At 42.5% G+C, this 19,850-nt stretch overlaps 2 protein-coding genes across 2 annotated transcripts; one reads left to right on the forward strand and one right to left on the reverse strand.

Annotated features, from left to right (window-relative positions):
- Window positions 1-1,634: 1,634 nt before the first annotated feature.
- On the reverse strand, window positions 1,635-5,262 carry LOC119721261. Its single transcript, XM_038191250.1, has 3 exons — window positions 5,136-5,262; window positions 3,921-4,082; window positions 1,635-2,753 (listed from the first exon to the last, which is right to left on the reverse strand). Exons 2-3 carry the CDS (start codon window positions 4,077-4,079, stop codon window positions 1,731-1,733), a joined length of 1,182 nt encoding a protein of 393 aa, XP_038047178.1. The 5' UTR covers window positions 4,080-4,082; window positions 5,136-5,262; the 3' UTR covers window positions 1,635-1,730.
- Window positions 5,263-5,362: 100 nt separating this feature from the next.
- Window positions 5,363-16,574, forward strand: LOC119721251. Its single transcript, XM_038191237.1, has 6 exons — window positions 5,363-5,567; window positions 8,705-9,667; window positions 10,220-10,311; window positions 11,854-12,012; window positions 13,334-13,661; window positions 14,498-16,574. Exons 1-6 carry the CDS (start codon window positions 5,378-5,380, stop codon window positions 15,478-15,480), a joined length of 2,715 nt encoding a protein of 904 aa, XP_038047165.1. The 5' UTR covers window positions 5,363-5,377; the 3' UTR covers window positions 15,481-16,574.
- Window positions 16,575-19,850: the final 3,276 nt, after the last annotated feature.

The raw sequence follows: 19,850 nt of genomic DNA on the forward strand, positions 1-19,850 counted from the left end.
TGCTTTGCAACAACTTTGTGCAGTAAAAAAAACCTTCACATGATTCTATGAGAGCTGAAATTTTACGTGAACCCAGTAATTATAATTAATACTACCGTATTAATTAGTTAATTAGTGAAAATTAATAAGTGAAGATATGTGGCTCTTCGTGAAAACGACAATTCAAGTTTCCTACATATTGGCCCTTTCTGTTCAATGTGTTTTTCCATATGGAAGGGGCGCGCGCGTGTGTACGCGTGCGCAGCTGAGAATAATTATAACAAAGATATGTGGCTCTTCGTGAAAACAAAAATTCAAGTTTCCTACATGTACATATTGGCCCTTTCTGTTCAATAAGTTTTGTACGCGTTCAAGGGGCCAAAATGTATGTGGCTCTTCGTGAAAACGCAAAACTCATTTCTCGAGATATCTGCCCCTTGCATCATTAATGTTATTTGGAAATTAATGATGTAATGCTTACCGAAACATGTCAAAATGGTTAAGTTCAATGTTTTAAAGCAAAATCGCAAAAATGGTAATAATTTTTGACATACATATTACATGTATGTGGCTGTTCGTGAAAACGGTGACGACATACCTGATCAGCCGAGTTGTAATCATGTTCTAAAAATTTCATCATCAGTCTACATGTACATCCCACTGTCAAGTCAGTTGACGAGCCATTCATATGAACTGGGACAAGGGCAATCCTTTGTCATTGAGGACTGATGACCTGACGGTCCTGATTTATGCTGACTTATGGTTGACTTGATTAAAACTCTGCTTATCAGGACATCAACATGCACGCATAGAAAAAGGCTTTCTTTTATCAAAAAAGATACGGAAAAATTAATACATGTACACACTATTTCGTCGCGTCCGTGCAACAAGGTCGTACAATGTATCTCCTAAAATGGCCTGTGACGTCATGTACGTCAAACACGAGTTTTCAATATCAAAAGGTCTTATCTCGGTTAAAATAACCTGGATTTACATACAAAGTCAATGGACATCGCGATACACAAGATACGACCTTCTTGCACGGAGAGTATTCGCGCGAGATACGACTTTGTTGCAAAATCGAGTTACAATCTTGTTGCACTGATGCGATAATTTGTGGACTGCTTTATAAGCCGACTTCAATTTCAAAAAGGGGAATTAGCACACTAACCGGATAGAGTTCCATACCTGGACATCACTCGACACCCTGTGCATAAACCCTATGAGACTGGCCTGATAAATTCCAAGTGTTTTTTCAGTAAACGTTTCATTATTTTCCGGGCTAATTTTGACTTTTTAGAACATGTTAGCGCTTTCAGATGGCTGATAGGGAAAAATTAGTGATGTCCATGTAAGGCAAAAAAAAAAAAGTCTCCGGTTTCTGGTATGGAGCTTGCCAAAAAAGTGGTGTGGCGATGCGGCTTTTTTTTTTTTTACCTGTTTTTTTTGGCTTCAAATGTCGGCTGACGACTGCAAATGGTGCCCGACTAAACTTAGTGCAAATATATGGGAGTCCAGAGAGGCCACATAAATCTTATACTCGATCATAACCCCATCTAAAAACACGTTTAAATTGTGCAGCAGCAGGATTCCAGTCAAACCAGAGAGTTTGGCAGTTTCGAGACATCATCTTGTATTGAAAAAAAAACCTTTTTCATTTTGCCGACGCGCATGGCTACGGCGACGCGCGCGCATACCAGAAACCGGAGACTTATTTTTTTTGGCCTATGGAATTCTTTCCCACTAACCACTTACAGGCACAGCATTAGTTTGTTTCTGGCTGCCTCTGGCAGCAGTTTTAGTCTGTGTCGCAGGCTATTACTCATCCCGTACTCTGCTTCTGGCGTATCATAAGCCAGGATTCTAGCCTTGGTTGCAGTCTTCTTAGCTCTACGTTGCCTTTGTTGGCTGGTATCCCTGCCAGTGCCTGCATCAGTATCATCTGATGTACTAATTTCGCAAAGCCGTGCTACCTGTAATTTACTTGATTTCGTGTCCGAGTCAGATGAGGTTTCAGATAGAAGGAATCGGGAATGGCAGTTTCTACCATTTCTAGTCGATCCACGAGTGTTACGGCAACTTTGCTCATCACTACGTGAAGTTGTTGTAACGACATGCTTCTGCAAGGTGCGGTGAGATTTTCGTTTGTCGGTGATCAAGTTCATCCGGCAGGTGTTGTCATCATCTGATGTGATCATGTTCTCCCCTTTGACTTGGTTTGATGACAGTTTGTCGGAATCACCTCTACCACTCTTGTTTTCTTTTTGACGAGCTGCAACACGAGTGCATTGATTGTAATTATTACCCGGTGCATCACTCACTGATGCAAGTCCCGCGTTATTTTGCCAATTTTCAGTGAAGGCACGATCCACGATCCGGCTGCTCTCCGATTGCGATCTCCTGCGCTGGGCTCGAGTCCTGCCAGCAATTCCAATTTCTCCGAGCGGGGTTCTCCTCTTCTCGGCTGACCTGGTTTGCTTCTGGGCTCCTTCCCTCGATGTTTCATCAACGTCAGTCGGGGTGGAATCTGTGGAAGTTTCGGACGAGCTGTCTGTGCTTTCCGTTGCACGTGCGGCTGTTAACCAATTTGCGGCCTTATCGCCTTGGGCCTTGAGGAACCGGAGGCTTGTGAAATGATTTGTTGTCTCCCTCTGCACGATCTCCTTGCGTCGCTGGGTCTGCATTAATGGATCCAGTGCGCATGCCGTCTTGTTCCGTCTGGCCCGGCATCTCCTTGGGGTGCGAGGTGCATTTGGATCTATCTGTGGCGACACCTTCACAAAACCACAAAAAGATGTATCTTTAGGTGGTTTGAAGCAAGACAACTTCTGTAAAATGTGTCTTCCGATTCCTTTTCCGTGTTTTGGAATCATCGACTGTATCTTTTCTTGAAGCTCATATCAACAGAGTGCATGGCCAATGAACAGATTTTAGATAGGCTGTTAATTATACATTGTACATTTACCTGGGCATTGGTTTAAACGTGGTGTCCCTACAGGTTATGTGACAATGCTTCCATACTAAGCCAACTCCACTTTTCTAACAAAATTAAAACTCAGTTAGTGGAGTGCCAGAGTGGTAATGTAGAGGTCAAATCCCGCTCCAGTCAATTTCTTTGTTCAACTTTTTCAAAAATTGTTTAATTCAACTAGTCAGTTTCCCCTTGTGGTTCATTTGAAAATTTGTTTTAAAAAGCCGTATCCTCTCTGAGTGATCCCGTTTGCTATTTCCCAGGTCTGTATCGTGACTTTGGGCGTGATCCCTGGCTGCATGGCATTTACAGGTTCATGGCTTCTGACTAGCGCCCCTTGAACAAAGATATGGACGAATTGGGGAACCGCCAACATAGAGCTGGAAAGCTCAGTTGGTGGAGGGCTGGAGTGGTAATCTGGAGGTCGCAGGTTCAAACCCCGCTTCAGTCTATTTCTTTGTTCAACTTTTCAAAAATTAAAAAAACCCAGTCATTTCAAACGTTTTGGCGGTGATCCCCGTTTGCTATTTCCTAGGTCTGCATCGTGACTTTGGGCGTGATCCCTGGCTGCATGGCATTTACAGGTTTATGGCTTCTGACTAGCACCCCTTGAACAAAGAAATTGACGAATTGGGGAACCGCCAACATAGAGCTGGATAGCTCAGTTGGTGGAGGGCCGGAGCGGTAATCCATGGGTCGCAGGTTCAAACCCCGCTTCAGTCTATTTCTTTGTTCAACTTTTCAAAACTAAAAACTGACCAGTCATTTCAAAAGTTTTGGTGGTGATTTCTACCTTCGTCATCCCCACTGCCATGTCAAAAGGACATCTTGCATTTCACAAGCATTGTGGGTAGATTACGTCAATGATCAATCACTGATCATCGACATAAAGCACTGCCCAATGATTTTTGAGTTTGACAGGTAAAGTCTAAAGAGATTTAATACCAGTGCCCCGGCAAAGTTTTCATACCCATAATTGCTGCTGTTCGTGCACTGCGACAAGATCTGCGGTGACTGGGTTTCTAGCTGCGAAGACAGGACTTGGAAAACGACGACTGACTTCTACTGGACTCTCCGTGAACACCAGAGGGCGCTTTCTTGATGAACCTTTTCTCTTTCTCCTCGGCATTATCTTGATTTGTTTTTTTAGTCAAGGATTTGTTTTTTAGTCAAGAAAAATTGTAAAATCAATGAGCGTTTAATATAATAGGCCAAGCTCAAGTATTTTTCTTTTTCAAATTTTTAAGCAGCAGCACAAGTACATGTATGTATACATGTAACATCGTCAGCAACATTTTCTTTAAGGAAAGGGGACATGTAGCTTGAGAAACTGCAACTCCAATGCTCATTGAGAATTCAACATTTAGAGCTGGAGGTCAATGTACGTTGTAGCCAGCGGTCTAAAAATGGCGGAGGCCAAGAAATTTGGCCTCAACACAGCCACCGAAATCATAATTTTTTCCCCCATTTTGATCAGTTTTGTTCTGTTTCAAGTCAGCAAATTGATCCTTTGCTGCATGAATGATTCACAAAGCAAATTAAACTAGGATCGACTTGAAACAGAAGAAAACTGACTATAGGCCTTATATGAAAAATAATAATGATTTCGGCGGCTGTGTGGATCGAGGCCAAATATCACGGCCTCCGCCATTTTCGATCTGCCATGTACAACGTAATTTTGTCTTCAGCGTTAATGTCGAATTCTCGATGAGCATTGGAGCTGGACTTTCTCAAGCTAGAAAAAAGGGGGTAATCATGGTAATCACCGTTAATGAATATATATTATGGGCCTAAGTTAAGGCTTTAAGTTTAATTACCATGATTACATTGTATTTGTAGGCCTACTAGCAAATTTAATTGCAAAGTAGGCTACATTTCTATTGACTTTGGAATTCAGTCAGTAATGACATATAAATAAAGACGGACCTAAATGAATTTGTCATACATTTGAAGCCTTCACATAAAGTTTCCCGCTTTAAAGTTCAAACTACAAAGTTATTTTGTAAACTTTAAAGAGCGCCCTCTATATCTAGACACATTAGAAAAAAACCACACAAACTTCAACAGAAGTAAATTTTTGTCATGTTTGTAATTTTGTGAATAATGTTTCCTTGCTCTATGGTTATGTCAAACATGTCACATTCTGACAAGTTGACTGTCTTGAAGGTAAACATCACAAGGATACAGATTCTGTTCAGGTCTTGTGTTGAAATTTCAGCAAGGCCCAGTCAACTCAAATTATAAATTTCCCGGCGCGGACGACCATTTTTTACAACTTGACCGCTTGTTGGCTCAGCTGCCTACTGCGCAGCCGCAATATTGATTCCAAACATCAAAGATACAGAAAATGTGATTGGTTAAAACCAGGTAGTAGTACGTGTTCTTTCCCTCCACAATAACCAATGGCGCATCGTGTATGAAAGCCCTATGATTTCTTGTAACGAGAATCTACGAGAAAATGAGAGACTTAAGATACTCGATTCTGATTGGTTGCCTGGACCACGGGGAAGTTTAAATAACCACTGGGAATTTTGCGAGCAGCCGACGACGGAGTTTGTGAACGCTGATGTGTTATTTTCATCTTCATTTTGTTCACTAAATGGATTTGTTTTTGGAAGTAAGATATAGTTGAATTGAATATTTTAAATAAGAATTGTCAAGCGTTTAAGAGATGGTTATACGCTGGATAAATTTAGGAGAATTTTTGAAAGATTTAAGGCGTTGTTTACCGTACGGCGCGGCCCGGACTTGTTGTTTGTCACGTTGGTTGCATGCACATGCAGTGCATGCTGCACAGCCACACGGCCAACGACGTCGACGCGACCGGCGTGACCGGAAGTCAAATTAACAATTTGGATGGAAGTGTGTGTAATTATTTAAGCCTAGCCTATTGTGGTATAACTATAATTTTGGAAAAAAATGTTGCAACCTGACGCCACTTCAGCGGTTATGTACAAAGTCTGACTAATCATGCTAATGGAGAGTCAAGAAAATTTTCTGAGTAGGGCCTATTTCCTAACAACATGACTCATGAGGAACACAATCAATTGGAAATGTTTCTCAGTCCCAGATTCTTGTCTTTAATATCATTTTTGCAATGACTGACCTTCATTGAGATGATAATACACATGTATGAAGAAAAATGTGGCGTCAGGTTGCAACATTTTTTTGTAAATTTTGATAAAAAAATTGTGGAAAGAACATGAAGAATGTTGCAAAAAATGACGTCACTTCAGCGGTTGTGTACAAAGTCTATGGAGAGTCAAAACAATTGTGTAACTTACATAATTGGTTACTCCTGACAAAATTGAAAATGTTTCTCAGTCCCAGATTCATGTCTTATCATTTTTGCAATGACTGACCTTCATTGAACCATGGAGGAATAATTCCTCCATGATTGAACATTGCAACATTCTTTCCGAAATTGAAGTTACAAATTTATTAACTCGACCATTTCCATTCGCCAACTCGACTCCAACCAACCACGCACGACCGTCATAACAATTTGCAAACTCGTACATTTTGACCGCTTTGCGTTCAACTGGTGGAAAGTCAAGTCGTCCAACAATGTACAAAATTAACTCGTCATGCTCGTCCGATCTGCAACTCGTCCGTTGTACAATGTATGTGACATAGATGTATGTGACATAGTATACACGGACTCCAGAGGGACATGGAATGTATTGCAAAAATAATGGTTTAAAACTGACAAACATGACAAAATATAGGCCTAATGTAAGGGAAAGATGGGGGGAAAATAATTAAACAAAACAGACTGGCCTAACCATCCTAGCAATGCCTAGGCAGCAGCCTAGTGGTGGTACTAGACCCTATGGAAAGAATGCTGCAACCTGTCGCCACTTTCTTCTTCCTATATCATGTCAGTAAAGGTCAGTCATTGCAAAAATGTTGAAAAGACATGAATCTGGGACTGACAAACATTTCTAATTTTGTTAGGAAATACATGGGAAAGATTGCCATATACGAAGTTCACTCAACACCCTGTGTACAAACCCTATGAGATTGGACTGAAAAATTCTAAGTGTTTTCTAAGAAAATGCTTGTATTTTCTCACTGCTCAAATTGACTTTGATGACATGAAATTGCTATCTGGGGGCTTGTTAGTCAATACAGAGGAAAATTTGTGAACTTCGTATATGGAAATCTTTCCAATACATGTACTTAATGTTTGAAAAATTTGCTTGACCCTCCATACACTTTGTACACAACTGCTGAAGTAGCGTCTGGACATTGGAAAGTACTACATTCTTTCCAAGCAAAGGTGTCAAAGCAAAGTGTCGATCAGGATTTCAAGGAACTCGGGCATATCTGGAAGTTGATTTTTTCCTAAATTTTCTTTCCAATATTGGACGTGCAAATTATGTAAATTGATAATGTTTTGGAGAAATCAAGATTCAAAGTAACATAAGAGGGCAAGTTGGGGCCAACCTATTTATATGACATATCACCAAGGCCCTAATTTAAGTTAAAGCTATAGTCCATCATTTGTAATTTGTGCATTTTGTTCGTTTGAAGCAACAAAAGAGTTCAAAATCTAATGAAGGATACTGAACAACTAACCTGATGAAGTTTCAGCTAAGTTTCAGCTGTACATTCCGAGAAAAACAGCATTCTAAGATCTCAATTTCAAATCAAAAGTTACTGAATCATGTTTTGAATTGTTTTGAATTGCAGCTATACGTGACGTAGCGCACTGATCCGACGAATTATAACAACCGCGCGCGCGTGTGCGTCGTTCCAATACTTGGTGGAGCGCTGCGCTGAATAACAAACGAACTACTAATTTAAATTTTCCTACGGTGCTTCTTAAGAATCACCGTTGGAAATGCCTTCTTTCGTTGATTACTTCAAAATGACAGCTTCCCAGAAAGAATAATTTCACAGGGAGTTTAGTTCCCTCACTATCTTTCAACCAAGTTTGTTTTTCAACAATAATTACGCCAGTTACTTTTCGGATGGCTGCAAATGATGGACTATAGCTTTAAATAATCATCGCATTCGTAGCGAAATTGTCCCAGAGAAAGCCGTACGCGCACTGCACTCTACATACAATAATTAAACGTCCAGCATGCACATGAGCGCAACTCTTACAGACATGTGAGGAATCAGGTACATGTAAATGTAATCACGCAGCCCCGGGCGTTTGTTGTACGGTCGTGTTGAGTCCACATTTTAAGTTGAGTTGTATAACAGACAAATTTTGGTGATCGGTTGAGTTGGCATGGTTAGCAGAAGCACACAAACAAGTTGGTTGGAGTCGAGTTGGCAAATGGTCGAGTTGACTGGATACCGGGATTTTGATATTAACATGATTAAAGTAAAAATCGTTGCTGCAGAGACCTACATGTACATTGTACATGTACATGTAGATTATACTTGAAATCCTCCATACCTGTACTGCTTCAGGATGTCACTGGCTCTGCCTCAACATATTGACAGTGATTGCCGGAGGATTTTGCAGGATTGAGGCAGTGGTCACTGGTCACCCCTCCAAGGACCACATTCAAGAAATAACAGGATTTGGCAGGATTGAGGCTGTTTGCAATTTTTACATAAAGGCAGTTGGAGGATGTTGCAGGATTGAGGGTGCATCCTAACAAAAATGCCTAGGGAGTTAGGGTTGAATTCTACAGTGTCATCCGTTTATTTACAAAAATGTGAAGGAACACTATGTTAAGCTTGTTTCAACTGTGTTGTTAACCTTTTGCTTCCCTCAAACATTGTCCAAAACAGGCCATGACATGAGTGACAACGCAATGTCTGACCGAGTGGAGCTCTCAGAAGCCCTACGCAGCATCCTGGATGATCCATACTCGGAGTCCGAGCCAGAGGACCAGAAGGAAAACCTCGTTAAGACGGAAGATGGATCGGCGGGGTCCCTCAGAAATAGGATAAAATGCTGTGTCACGCCTATCAGCAAAGCCCTTGGTTCTATCCAGAGGACAGGGCACTCCGTGAGGCCTGTCCTTGCAGCCTCTACAGACAGATCCAACCACGGAATGATCCACACCAAGAGGAGGAAGTCTGGCTTTGACGAGGAGCAGTCCCCGCCCAAAAAGCGCCGGCACGCCAACCATGTCATCATACTCCGCCAGCCGAGAAGTAAAGGGAAGCCGCCACAGAAATCCTCGCCCAAGCCTTCCCCAAACAGGCGAGCACAACCCATGCCATCAGAGAGCAAGCATCCCAGGGGGAACGGTGTCAAACTGAGCCGCTCAAGTAAAGAGTTCACTGTTGAACTGGACAGTGGCATCGGAGGTACAGCTGCTCTTACGCACTCAAGAAAGTTTGCCAGAGGTTTAAGTACTTGTAAGACCACCCCTCCTCCTAAGTCGGTCCGATTTGACACTCCGAGTTCGGCCGAGAAGTACTTGGATGCTGCCATCGAGAGCCAGATCAAGACAGAGGTGAGCGAGGAGGAATTGGAATCGGGCCTTCCTGTCTTGGACGGTCTTGACCTCACCGCGTCGCCGTTTTGTCACTTCAAGGATGCTGGCCAGCAGCAGTTGTACTCGGAGTTGGAGGCGTACGAGTCCGGGAGTCTCGAGGGGAATCAGTGGCCGGCCAATCAGGAAGAAGCACTGCAGCTGGCGGCCAGCCAGCATATGCTGCAGTGCGCCGGTAATGTCTGTTACAGCAACACGGGCCGGCCGTTCTTACCCGGGGAAACGCCATTTGGAAGATGGGTCACAAGAGGTTGGTTTGTTTGGTTTTGTACAAGTCAGAGCTGCAATCGAGTCAATCGCAAGTCCGCCTGAGACCTAATGACGTCACGCTTTGTTTACATGTGCGCTTTGCTATGTGGTAGACGGTCCCTACTTCGACTGGCGTCCCGACTTCGCTCCCGTAGGAAAGCGCATATGTAAACAAAGCCGTTACATCATTAGGTCTTGGATCTATTCCCAAGTCGGGACAGAAGAAACGAGAGATGAACAACGACAAAGGGATGCCTTTGTCACAGTTCATTTCAATAGCTTGTGAGTTGACTAGGGACTGGAGGACTTGTGATTGGCTTGCGATGACTTGTGCTGACTTGTGATTGAGTCGATTGTAACTCTGGTTATATGTAGAGTAAGGCCACATCCGAATTACTTGGCTCTGGCTGGCAATAACACGCGCAAGCAGTCCAATCGATGCATACACTTAAAATGACGAAAAGCATCTCTAACTTTTGGCCCCACTGTAGGTTTCCTAAGACTTCAGGTACTTAATGTATCATTCTTGCATTTATTTGTTTTTAATCTGAAGGGGGCAGTGCGGATGACAGCCTGACTAACATCACATGGCTGAAGAGAATGTCTGCTCCTGATCTGGACCCAAACTCACTTCAAACCTCACAGGTTGGTAGCCAAAACGAATTAATATTTTTGTTGCTTTTTTCCCCCAAGGAACACATACAGGTACCATCACATGATGAAATGTGTTTGACTTTGAAACAAGCTTCTGAGCTCTGTTCCTGGGATGTAGTCGAGTCCATCACAAGTTCATCACAAGTCCAACACAAGTCCTCCAGTCCCAATTCAACTCACAAGCTACTCAAATGAGCTTTGACAAAGGCATTCCTTTGTTATTGTTTATCCACTGTTATTTGTCACTTGTGATGGACTTGCCTACATCCCTGCTCTGTTCTAAGACGGGCAAGGCAGGTCTTCTTTAGACCGTGTGGAAGGACAATGTGTTCAAAATGCTGCTGACTCAAGATTGACGGTCATTGTGCTGTTATGAATAAATTTATGGGTTTTTATGCCCCGCGGCGAAGCCGAAGGGGCATACTGTTTCCGCCTTGTCCTTCCGTGGGTGGGTGGGTGGGTGTGTGTGTGGGTGGGTGTGTGTGTGTGTGTCCGGACAAATCTTGTCAGCGCGATAACTTGAGAAATACTTAACATATGAACTTCAAATTTGGTTTGTGGATTGTTTTTGGTAATCCTAAGAAGCCTTTTGCATTTGGGGCCAAAAGGCCAAAGGTCAAGTTCACAGTGGCTAAAACAATAGAAATCTTGTCAGCGCGATAACTTGAGAAATACTTAACATATGAACTTCAAATTTGGTTTGTGGATTGTTTTTGGCAATCCTAAGATGCCTTTTGCATTTGGGGCCAAAAGGCCAAAGGTCAAGTTCACAGTGGCTAAAACAATAGAAATCTTGTCAGCGCGATAACTTGAGAAATACTTAACATATGAACTTCAAATTTGGTTTGTGGATTGTTCTTGGTAATCCTAAGAAGCCTATTGAATTTGGGGCCAAAAGGTCAAGGGTCAAGTTCACAGTGGCTAAAACAATAGAAATCATGTATTTATTCTGAGATTATAGGGATTAGGGATTAATTCATATAAAACCTACAGAAGACACTGATGCTGTCAATGAATGTTCCATGTGACCAAGGTACATGTAAGTTGATGTTAAAAGAGTGGTGTTATGTCATGGAACTGTCACCGTTGCGGGGCATTTGTGTTTGTAAACACACCTGACTTGTTTAAACATGCTTGACTGCAGACAATACTGGGGCAGGCATCAGCCTTTGTGAAGTGGCTAAAAGTTTAAACAGTACTTAATCCGCTCTGTTCACAAGTACCCCCTCACCGGAAAAGAAAGTACAGTTGGGGGTGACCGACCAACGCCATATCTTGCCTGACTGCAATTTTGCCACGACGTGTGGCCGTACTGTACCACTTCGTGTACATAGTACAAATCCCCTGGTGTACGTGCGTCACACACACAAGGAACGGTGCGCGTCAACCAGCTAAATGTCCCGCCCATGGGATGTCGTTGCTAGGTAAAAGAGCGCCCTCTTTATTGGTGCACGGAGCCCATACCGTACTAGTTTTGCTAAACGTTTACAAAATTAAATGCAAAGTCCCATCCGTACTCCCACCCCACCTCAGATGATCGACCCACGGTTTGAGAGGCCCACCTACTCCTACAGCACGCTGATCCAGTTTGCCATCAGCAGCTCCAAGTCGGGCAAGATGACCCTGCGAGAGATCTACACCTGGATCGAGGAGACTTTCCCCTACTTCAAAACGGCCAAGGCTGGATGGAGGGTAAGTGTGTAGAATCGAGACTCGTGTCATTTATTCCAGTCAACCCAACCAACAGACCAGTAACCAGAGGCCATAGAGCACATCAATTCATGGGGTGCTGTGGTCCAATGTGGGGTGCTGTGGTCCAGTGGTTACAGAGTTCGACTCGTGTGCCGTGGTACATGGGTTCGAATCCTGACTGTGGGAGCATGGTGCTTGTGCTCTTGAGCAAGGCACTCTTTGCTTTGTCCTTCGGATGGGACGTAAAGCCGTAGGTCCCGTGTGTTGTGTAATGCACGTTAAAGAACCCAGTAACACTTATCGCTAAGAGAAGGGGTTTGCCCCGGTGTTTCTGGCAGTGGCTGCAATATGCCCCGCAGCACCTTGTAAACCCTTATAAGGTGCTACAAAATGGTCTCATATTTCTCATACACTTCATTTACTTGCTATTTAATAAATATATAGACATAATTTTACCTAATTGTTGGTAGATCTACGTGCGCTATATAAGACTCCAGTATTATTCATCAACTTCCCGGCCGCAACAGAGAGCTACAAAAACAGTTTCTAACCCCGGACCATCCGTCAATGGAATCTTCTACCATCTACTATCATACCACATCTACATGTACTTCTGCTAAGTCGTTCAACATCAATCTAGTAAAAAGTAGGAAAGTCTGTCATGAGCCAATGTGGCCCATCAGGTCGGCGTTTATTTCTTTCAGTAGCATAAAACGACTGAGAATATTTCATTTACTTTTCATGCATTTTGTTCTTTGCCAATAATAACACCACTCAAAATTTAAAGGAGAATGTTTAAAGCCTAAACTGTTAAAGTTTCAGCTCAGTGAAAAATACACTTTTCAAGAAAACAGTGAAAAACCTGTGCACAACCTTTTTATCACAAAACGCGATTTCGTCCATAGCACTCTGTTTCCAAAAATCAGTCCGTAGATTAACTGATCGTTGGAAAATGAAAGCAAGCCAAACGGAACAATTTCACTGGGGAAGATTTTTAATCGAAGTAAGGTTTTTTGAAAATAATTTGGCAGGTTACTTTTGGGACAAATGCAAATGATTCTATACGCCTTTAAACGTTGATATATTCTGTGCGCATGGACATTTCTACATTATGTCATCAATTTAAGCAACTTTTTCCTTTGAGGTCCGCATGTCTTTTGCTGGTGTTACTACTTACAGTCGCCATGAATTAGAGGAAGGCCAGCAGAAAATTGCTGTGAAATCGGGCCCTAGTCTCACGAGTGCCAAAGGCTCCTTCATTTCAAAACTCTGCAGTGAAATATCCACTCAGAGCTTAACTTTGTCTCTCTTGTATTTGTAGAACTCCATCCGACACAACCTCTCCCTGCACAAGATCTTCGTTCGGGAGCCCCCGCTGAGCCACGGCCAGCCCGCCTTCTGGACCCTCCGCCCGGGCACCGTGGTCCACCTCCCGGAACACAGGATGTTTGTCGCCGACCCGGAGGGCGGTGGCACCCTCTTGGAAGAAGTAGCACCTCCCCCAGTAGCACCGATTCTGCCGCCCGCGATGGCAGACCAGCAACAGGGCGGAGTGCCTTATTTTATGGGCGGGGCTATGCCGCCGGTTGTCATGGTTCCGGGGCTTCCTGCAAGCATGGCAAGCGCCAATAACTCCAGGGACTGTAAAGGTACGTGAAAAATGAGACAAGCACGGGCTGCTTAAGTTGCATTCACCATGCTATTTCTGACTTTGATACCGAAAAATAGAAGCCTTTTTTAAATTTCTATATTTCTAGATCCTGAAAAATAGATGCCTTTTTAAAAATTTTATATTTCTAGCAAATCATCTCGTCTTCAGAGACTTCAAAACAGATGTGCAAGGCTTATCTTTCAGTCATCCAAACACACCCATACCTCTCCTCTGCTCAAACAATTACACTGCCTCCCAGTCACCCAACGCATTCATTTTCGTACACTGGTTCACATTTACAACTAATACAAGTCACTTAAACACACTGCACCAGATTATCTCTCCTCTCTTCTCACAATCCAAAAGAGTTCTTACTCCCTTCGTTCTTCTGCTTGTGAGTCTCTTTTCATCCCCAAGTCACGTAAACTGGCTGGTGACAGGGCCTTCTCTGTTGCCGCCCCCTGGTTATGGAACAACCTGCCCATCTCCAGAAACTCAGGCAGTGGCTTTTCCTACAAAAAGGCTCTCAAGACCTACCTTTTCCCCCAAACGTAGCTGGAAGTCCTTTTCTTTTTTTTGTCTTCTAATTTCTATTCCTCTTTCTTCTTTTTTCTTTCTTATATCCTTTGGTAATTTGCTGTATATAAATCCAGTTATAATTATTATTAAGTTAATCACTTTTGAATGAGACATCCACCGAAAATAATTGGCAGTCCTCAGTTCATTTTTTTGTCTATTGGAAATTGTTTCATCCCTTTCCTAAAACTGTATTCTATGTATTCTTTCCGTACATGTATGGTTAAAACCCCTTCTCCCTCTATGTAACGTTAACAGGTCCAGGACCGAAAACAAAGAAACCACCACTAATCCTTCCCAGAGGTAGCCAGCCATATGCACTCATCCCTGTCCCAATGCTCCTACCCCCTAACCAGAACGGTGGTCAGACTCCAGGCGACGGCACCCAAGGGGTCCCCCACATCCTCTCCCCGGTCATCATGGGCGGAGTCAGGCGGTTCGCTGCGGCCCAGCGGGTGGTAGGAGGCCGACGAGTGGTCCCGATCGCCCCCAAGATGAATCCTGACGACGGGGCTGCCGCTATCAATCTTGGCTGGGGCGATGGTAATAGCGCCTCGTCGTGCAACCTCAGCTCCGGTTCCGATTCCGCCGTCGACCTCAGCGGGCAGGGCTGGACCTCGAGCCTCATGTCCACCTCTGGAAGCTCTGACAGCTCTGGTAACCCTACGACCCTGAGAAGGGATCTGCCTTACAAGAAGCAGGGGCACGGCCGCAAGTCGCTGCCCAAAATCCGCAAGGAGTTGGACGAAACTGAAGCGGAGGACTCCTTCACAGCATTCTTCGAGCAAGAGCTTGCCTCACCCCCGAAACCCCAACCCAACAAAGGCATGCCCGTTGTGTCCACTCCTTGCAAAGAGGGCGACCTCCAAACCTTTCTGTCGCCGCTCCGCGGGTTCACCCCGTTTAAGAATCAATCCTTAGACCCCGACAGTGGCATCTTCCATGATCTGCACGGCGATCTCTCCTTCACTCCGCTCCGCACCGGGCTGACGCCCAACTATAAGGGTTCCCATCAGAATGCTGCCAGGGGACAACGGTCAAGGGTCGGGTCACTCGGCGAGTTGGGTCTTCCAGGACTGACCCCGGAGAAGGAAGGCGCGTCCACCAGCGGTGGCATTCACAACCAGAGCCTTGGCCAGATCTTTGGGGATCTGGTTGGGTTGGATATGGTGGGTGATGGTCTAGATGCTGGGAATATTAGCTGGTCCATGTTCTCCCCAAACAAGCAGCATGCCAAATGAGTATCTAAGAAGGGGGTTCATTTTTGAATCAATTATCTTGACTCTTTGAGGGTAACCAATGACCAAATCCAAAGTATCTGACAGTGAATATTTATTGTACAACCCTATTTTCAATAAATTTTATTTTAGTTTTTATTTACATACATGTACAGGCATGCAATTTTTCCTCGGATCAGCTGATTTCCTCTTTTTTTTTTTTTTCTTTCTTACCATGTGTGCCACTAAAATAGACAAACACTGCACAAAGTCTTGGAAAGACTTGAATTTCCTTTTTTTTTTTTGCGAATTCCCAGTTGCATGCCTGCATGTACACGTGCAGCAACCCGCCATACTTCAGTATTTATTGGGTTCGAAAATCAAAAGGGGTCTGTATGTTGACGATGCGCCAGTTTGGAATTTCAACTGCGCAAGCGCACAATGATATGTCCCAGGTCATTTGGGATGATCGAACGCTCATCGAAGGCGCATGAACGCGCAAGGAGACAGTCACATGATGCTTAGGCGTTAATTACGAGTAGAGTGAGCATTCGTGTACAAGACGCTCGAGTTGTGTACAAGATCCTTGACTCCTTGAGTCGTGTCAGCGATATTATACCGAATGACTTCTGGTCCGGACTACATGTATTTTGTCGAGAAATTGGCTTATCTTTCATTCCTTGATATCAAACAAATTGTTATAAAAAGGCAGTTGTTTAAAAAAGAGAAACAGACTGAATTAGAAAAACTATTTGTACAATTGTACATTACTGCCTTATCCCTTTAGCTTGCTAAACAACTCTGTATTAAAAGAGATTGGCTGGGAGTTTTTAAGTTTGGTTTGTCAAAGTTAACAATTTTTTTCATATTCAAATCCATCTACCGGTAAGTGTAACACTTCGTTACTAATAAGAAAAATGTATTGAGCAGTATTTACATGTAGCTATTTTTTTATCAACACAAAGGAATATTGGAAGGATTGTTCCCAGTACAGTATCCATATACATGTACTTGATATACATACAGTGTGTGTCAATAAAAACGCAGGATTCAAAGCGATTTTTTTTCTGAGAAAATTATGCTACTGGTGTGCCTAATTTGATAAGGATTTGATTGTCCATAATTTCATCTTTGACAAAATTTTTGTTTGGTGGAATTTGGACTTTTGGTTCAAAAGTTATGACAAGTTTTGTGAAGCCCTTCTGAAGCGGGTTGGTCTGATTCAATGACCTTAACACAACGACCAGTTATGTACAATGCAGGTATGCATTGAAGACAATTAAACCAGAACAAAACTTTCTTTGAAACAACTGATGATAAGTATCACTTAAATTTAACTGGACTATCATTGTTTCAAAGCATCATGAATTATTGACTAATAACATTGATTGTGGACTAAAGGATTATGTAAGCCTAATCCTGCCACACATGTCCTTCTTTGTGATCCACAAATACTTTCACCTTTCAATACTATAACCCTTCTTCAATGTACTCTATCTCTGGACAGGATTGTCCAAATGAGATGGGATAAAAAGCATAGTGAAGAGAAGGAAAGGTACTTTGAAAAGAGGGTTAACATTATGATGAATAGGGGTGGTTTATATTCTTAATATTTTTGTTTCTAATCCTGCGTTTTTATTGACACACGCTGTACAGCAAACACTTCATGGCATTCGACACATGAACCTTGCTACAATATAAGTTATCCCGTGAGCGCGAGTGGAACACAGAATAATGTAATGTGCCTGTGTCCCACATACCACGAGGCCAGCCGAGTGGTATGTGGGACACAGACGCACTACATTTTCCGTGCTGCGCGAGCGTGATAACGAATTTATCTTCAAGCAAACTTGACGCACAGTTAAGATGGAACACGCAGACATCGCATCTTAGAAAAGCGTAACACGCGGAGTGCGCGGTATGGACCGAGGCCGTGCTACATGGTTATATGTAGCATGGCTTGTTGCCATAGATCCACCAATCAGGATCGAGGATTCAAGTTTATTTGAAGAGAAGTTTTGATTTGCTTCTGTCACGAAGCCTTGTAAAAAGTTGTAAATAATTGGAAAGAAAGGAATATATGTGCTGTATTTAAGTATTTGTGAGTGATGCAATTTTTGTATGCAAAATCCTATCATTTTTTGTTTTAACCAGTTTCAAACGTCTACACTTTTAATACTGGTACCTAATGACAGTCATTTGTCTTCAAGCAACTAGAACACCATACCTTTCAGTTTCTCCATGTGGCCTCAACTTACCAGGTTTCTTTATGTTTCAATATATAAAACGGCAATGCCCCTTCCTTGGTCCGTGGTAAAACCTGTTCATTCCCTGAAGCCCGGTTCATACTCCATGCGAATGCGAAGCGTATTTGACGTCATGAAACTTTCGCTGCCAAATTCGCCCGAGTTGAAACATGTTCAACTTTTACAAATTCGCAGCGTGAAAACTTGCCATCCCGTCACAAATTCGCGTTCGCTTTCGCTTTCGCGCCGAGTATGAACCGGGCTTAACGGTGTAAAGCTACTTTTGGCAATTTCTGTTTTTATAGCTGATCTTATTGCATTGTTTATTTGGTTGTACGAGATCCCATGCGTGAAATGGGGAAATAAACTGCGTATTACTCCCAAAGAATGTTTCCTGTGAAAGTGTATGTTTTTTCTTAAAAGAAAACAATAAACATGTACAGTCGAACCCTGATAAGAATAGCACTGTTAATACAACATCCTGCTTATAACAAGCAAAATGATAGGCCCCAAGTCTTTGTTTTTCTTTGTTTTCAATTACTGTTAATACAAGGTACCTGTTATAACAAGGTAATTTGTAAAGTCCCAATGACCTTGTCATAAAGGTGTTCGAATGTGCATGTAATGGTCCATGACGTAGTGTGCAGTCTGGCCAAAACTGCATGGAATAAGTTAACACAGTTTGCAACGAATTCTAAGAATTCTTTTGCACAAGTCCTTTTATGTCCCATTACCTCTCCCACCCAAACTTTGAATTTGTTTTTTTTGGGGGGGGGGGTACTTCTGGGGTACCGCATTATATAATAATAATATTGCTCGCATTATATAATAATAATAATAATACATGTAATAATAATTTGGGAGGCTAATCATCCTTACTCGCAGCTGGTATGCTGAATTGCGAAGGATGCGGCTACAACGTACGACAATACTCCACTATGGAGGGATGTACTTAATGGAAGAAGAAGAAGAATGTGGTCGGTGCATGTAATGAATTCCACGAGGCAACTCTAACTCTTGTAACTTTTTACTTATTTATTTCTACTAAAATCAGAAATATAAATTAGTGGCTTTGTGTGAGTCTTTGTACATGAAAAAAACAAAACGCCCAAACTACAAAAGCACTCCTGCTATGTACACAAACTAAAGTTTAGAAAAGTTATGAAACTCCTTTAAGACAGAAAAAAACAAATGAGCCTAGCGCTCCATTGCATTAAGGTACGGATATGATACGTTAAATTAAAAAGAACATGAAATAAAATCCAATTTCCAAAGTCATGTCTGTGTTATTCATGCGTAGGCTGCACTACATTGCTTCTTGTTTTTTTTTTTAGAATTTGAACAAAAATGTGAGAGGTACATTAGTCTATAAATTTGGCAGTTGACAATTGAAAAGACATTCAAACAAATATCTTGCATGCAGACTTATCACATACTTCGGAAATTCAAACACGTCAACAATACACAACTTGTGTTTTACATGTTACTATGACAACTAACGTCTGAAAGTTGCTCTCTCTGCGGTGTTTTTTTTAAACAGTTTTTAATTGCTTTTTACTTGCAATACAGCAATTATTCACTTTTGAATAAGGGAATAAATGTGTGCTCAGGAGGTTTTAATCACTCTGTTTAAGACCGGTTGGAGTCTGGATGCTGATGGCGAGGGTAATTATCAGCACCCAGACTCCAAGAGGTCTTAAACAGAGTGATTAATACCGACCAAGCACATGTGTATTCCCATTCATAAATACCTTTTCCATCAAAAAAATCAAGACTTTTCGGTCAAAAACCCCCGATTTTGTTCAACAAGTTCACTTCATGTTTTTTGAAACACCCCTCTAGCTTAAAAATGGAGTGTCCAGCTTGCGAGTAAGATGTGAACAACTCCTTTCATGGAGATTGGCGCATGGTCGCACCTACTGCCCGATGTCGCGCAGAATGCACCTGGGGCGTTGCGTTGTGAATTTAGGACTATAAGATATTGACTCACTGGTAGTATTGCGCATGCCTACGTGAGGATTGTGAACGTTCAACCAATAAAACGGTAAGAGGAACTGGATTTTTAGGAGTCCAAATTTCATGTGACACTGGAAAAGTGTTTTAGAAAAGCTAGTCATGTCTTTATCATCCATTTAAGACTGGCCACGT

This window comes from Patiria miniata, unplaced genomic scaffold (assembly GCF_015706575.1).
Source record: "Patiria miniata isolate m_02_andy unplaced genomic scaffold, ASM1570657v1 HiC_scaffold_1, whole genome shotgun sequence".
NCBI lineage: Eukaryota > Metazoa > Echinodermata > Asteroidea > Valvatida > Asterinidae > Patiria > Patiria miniata.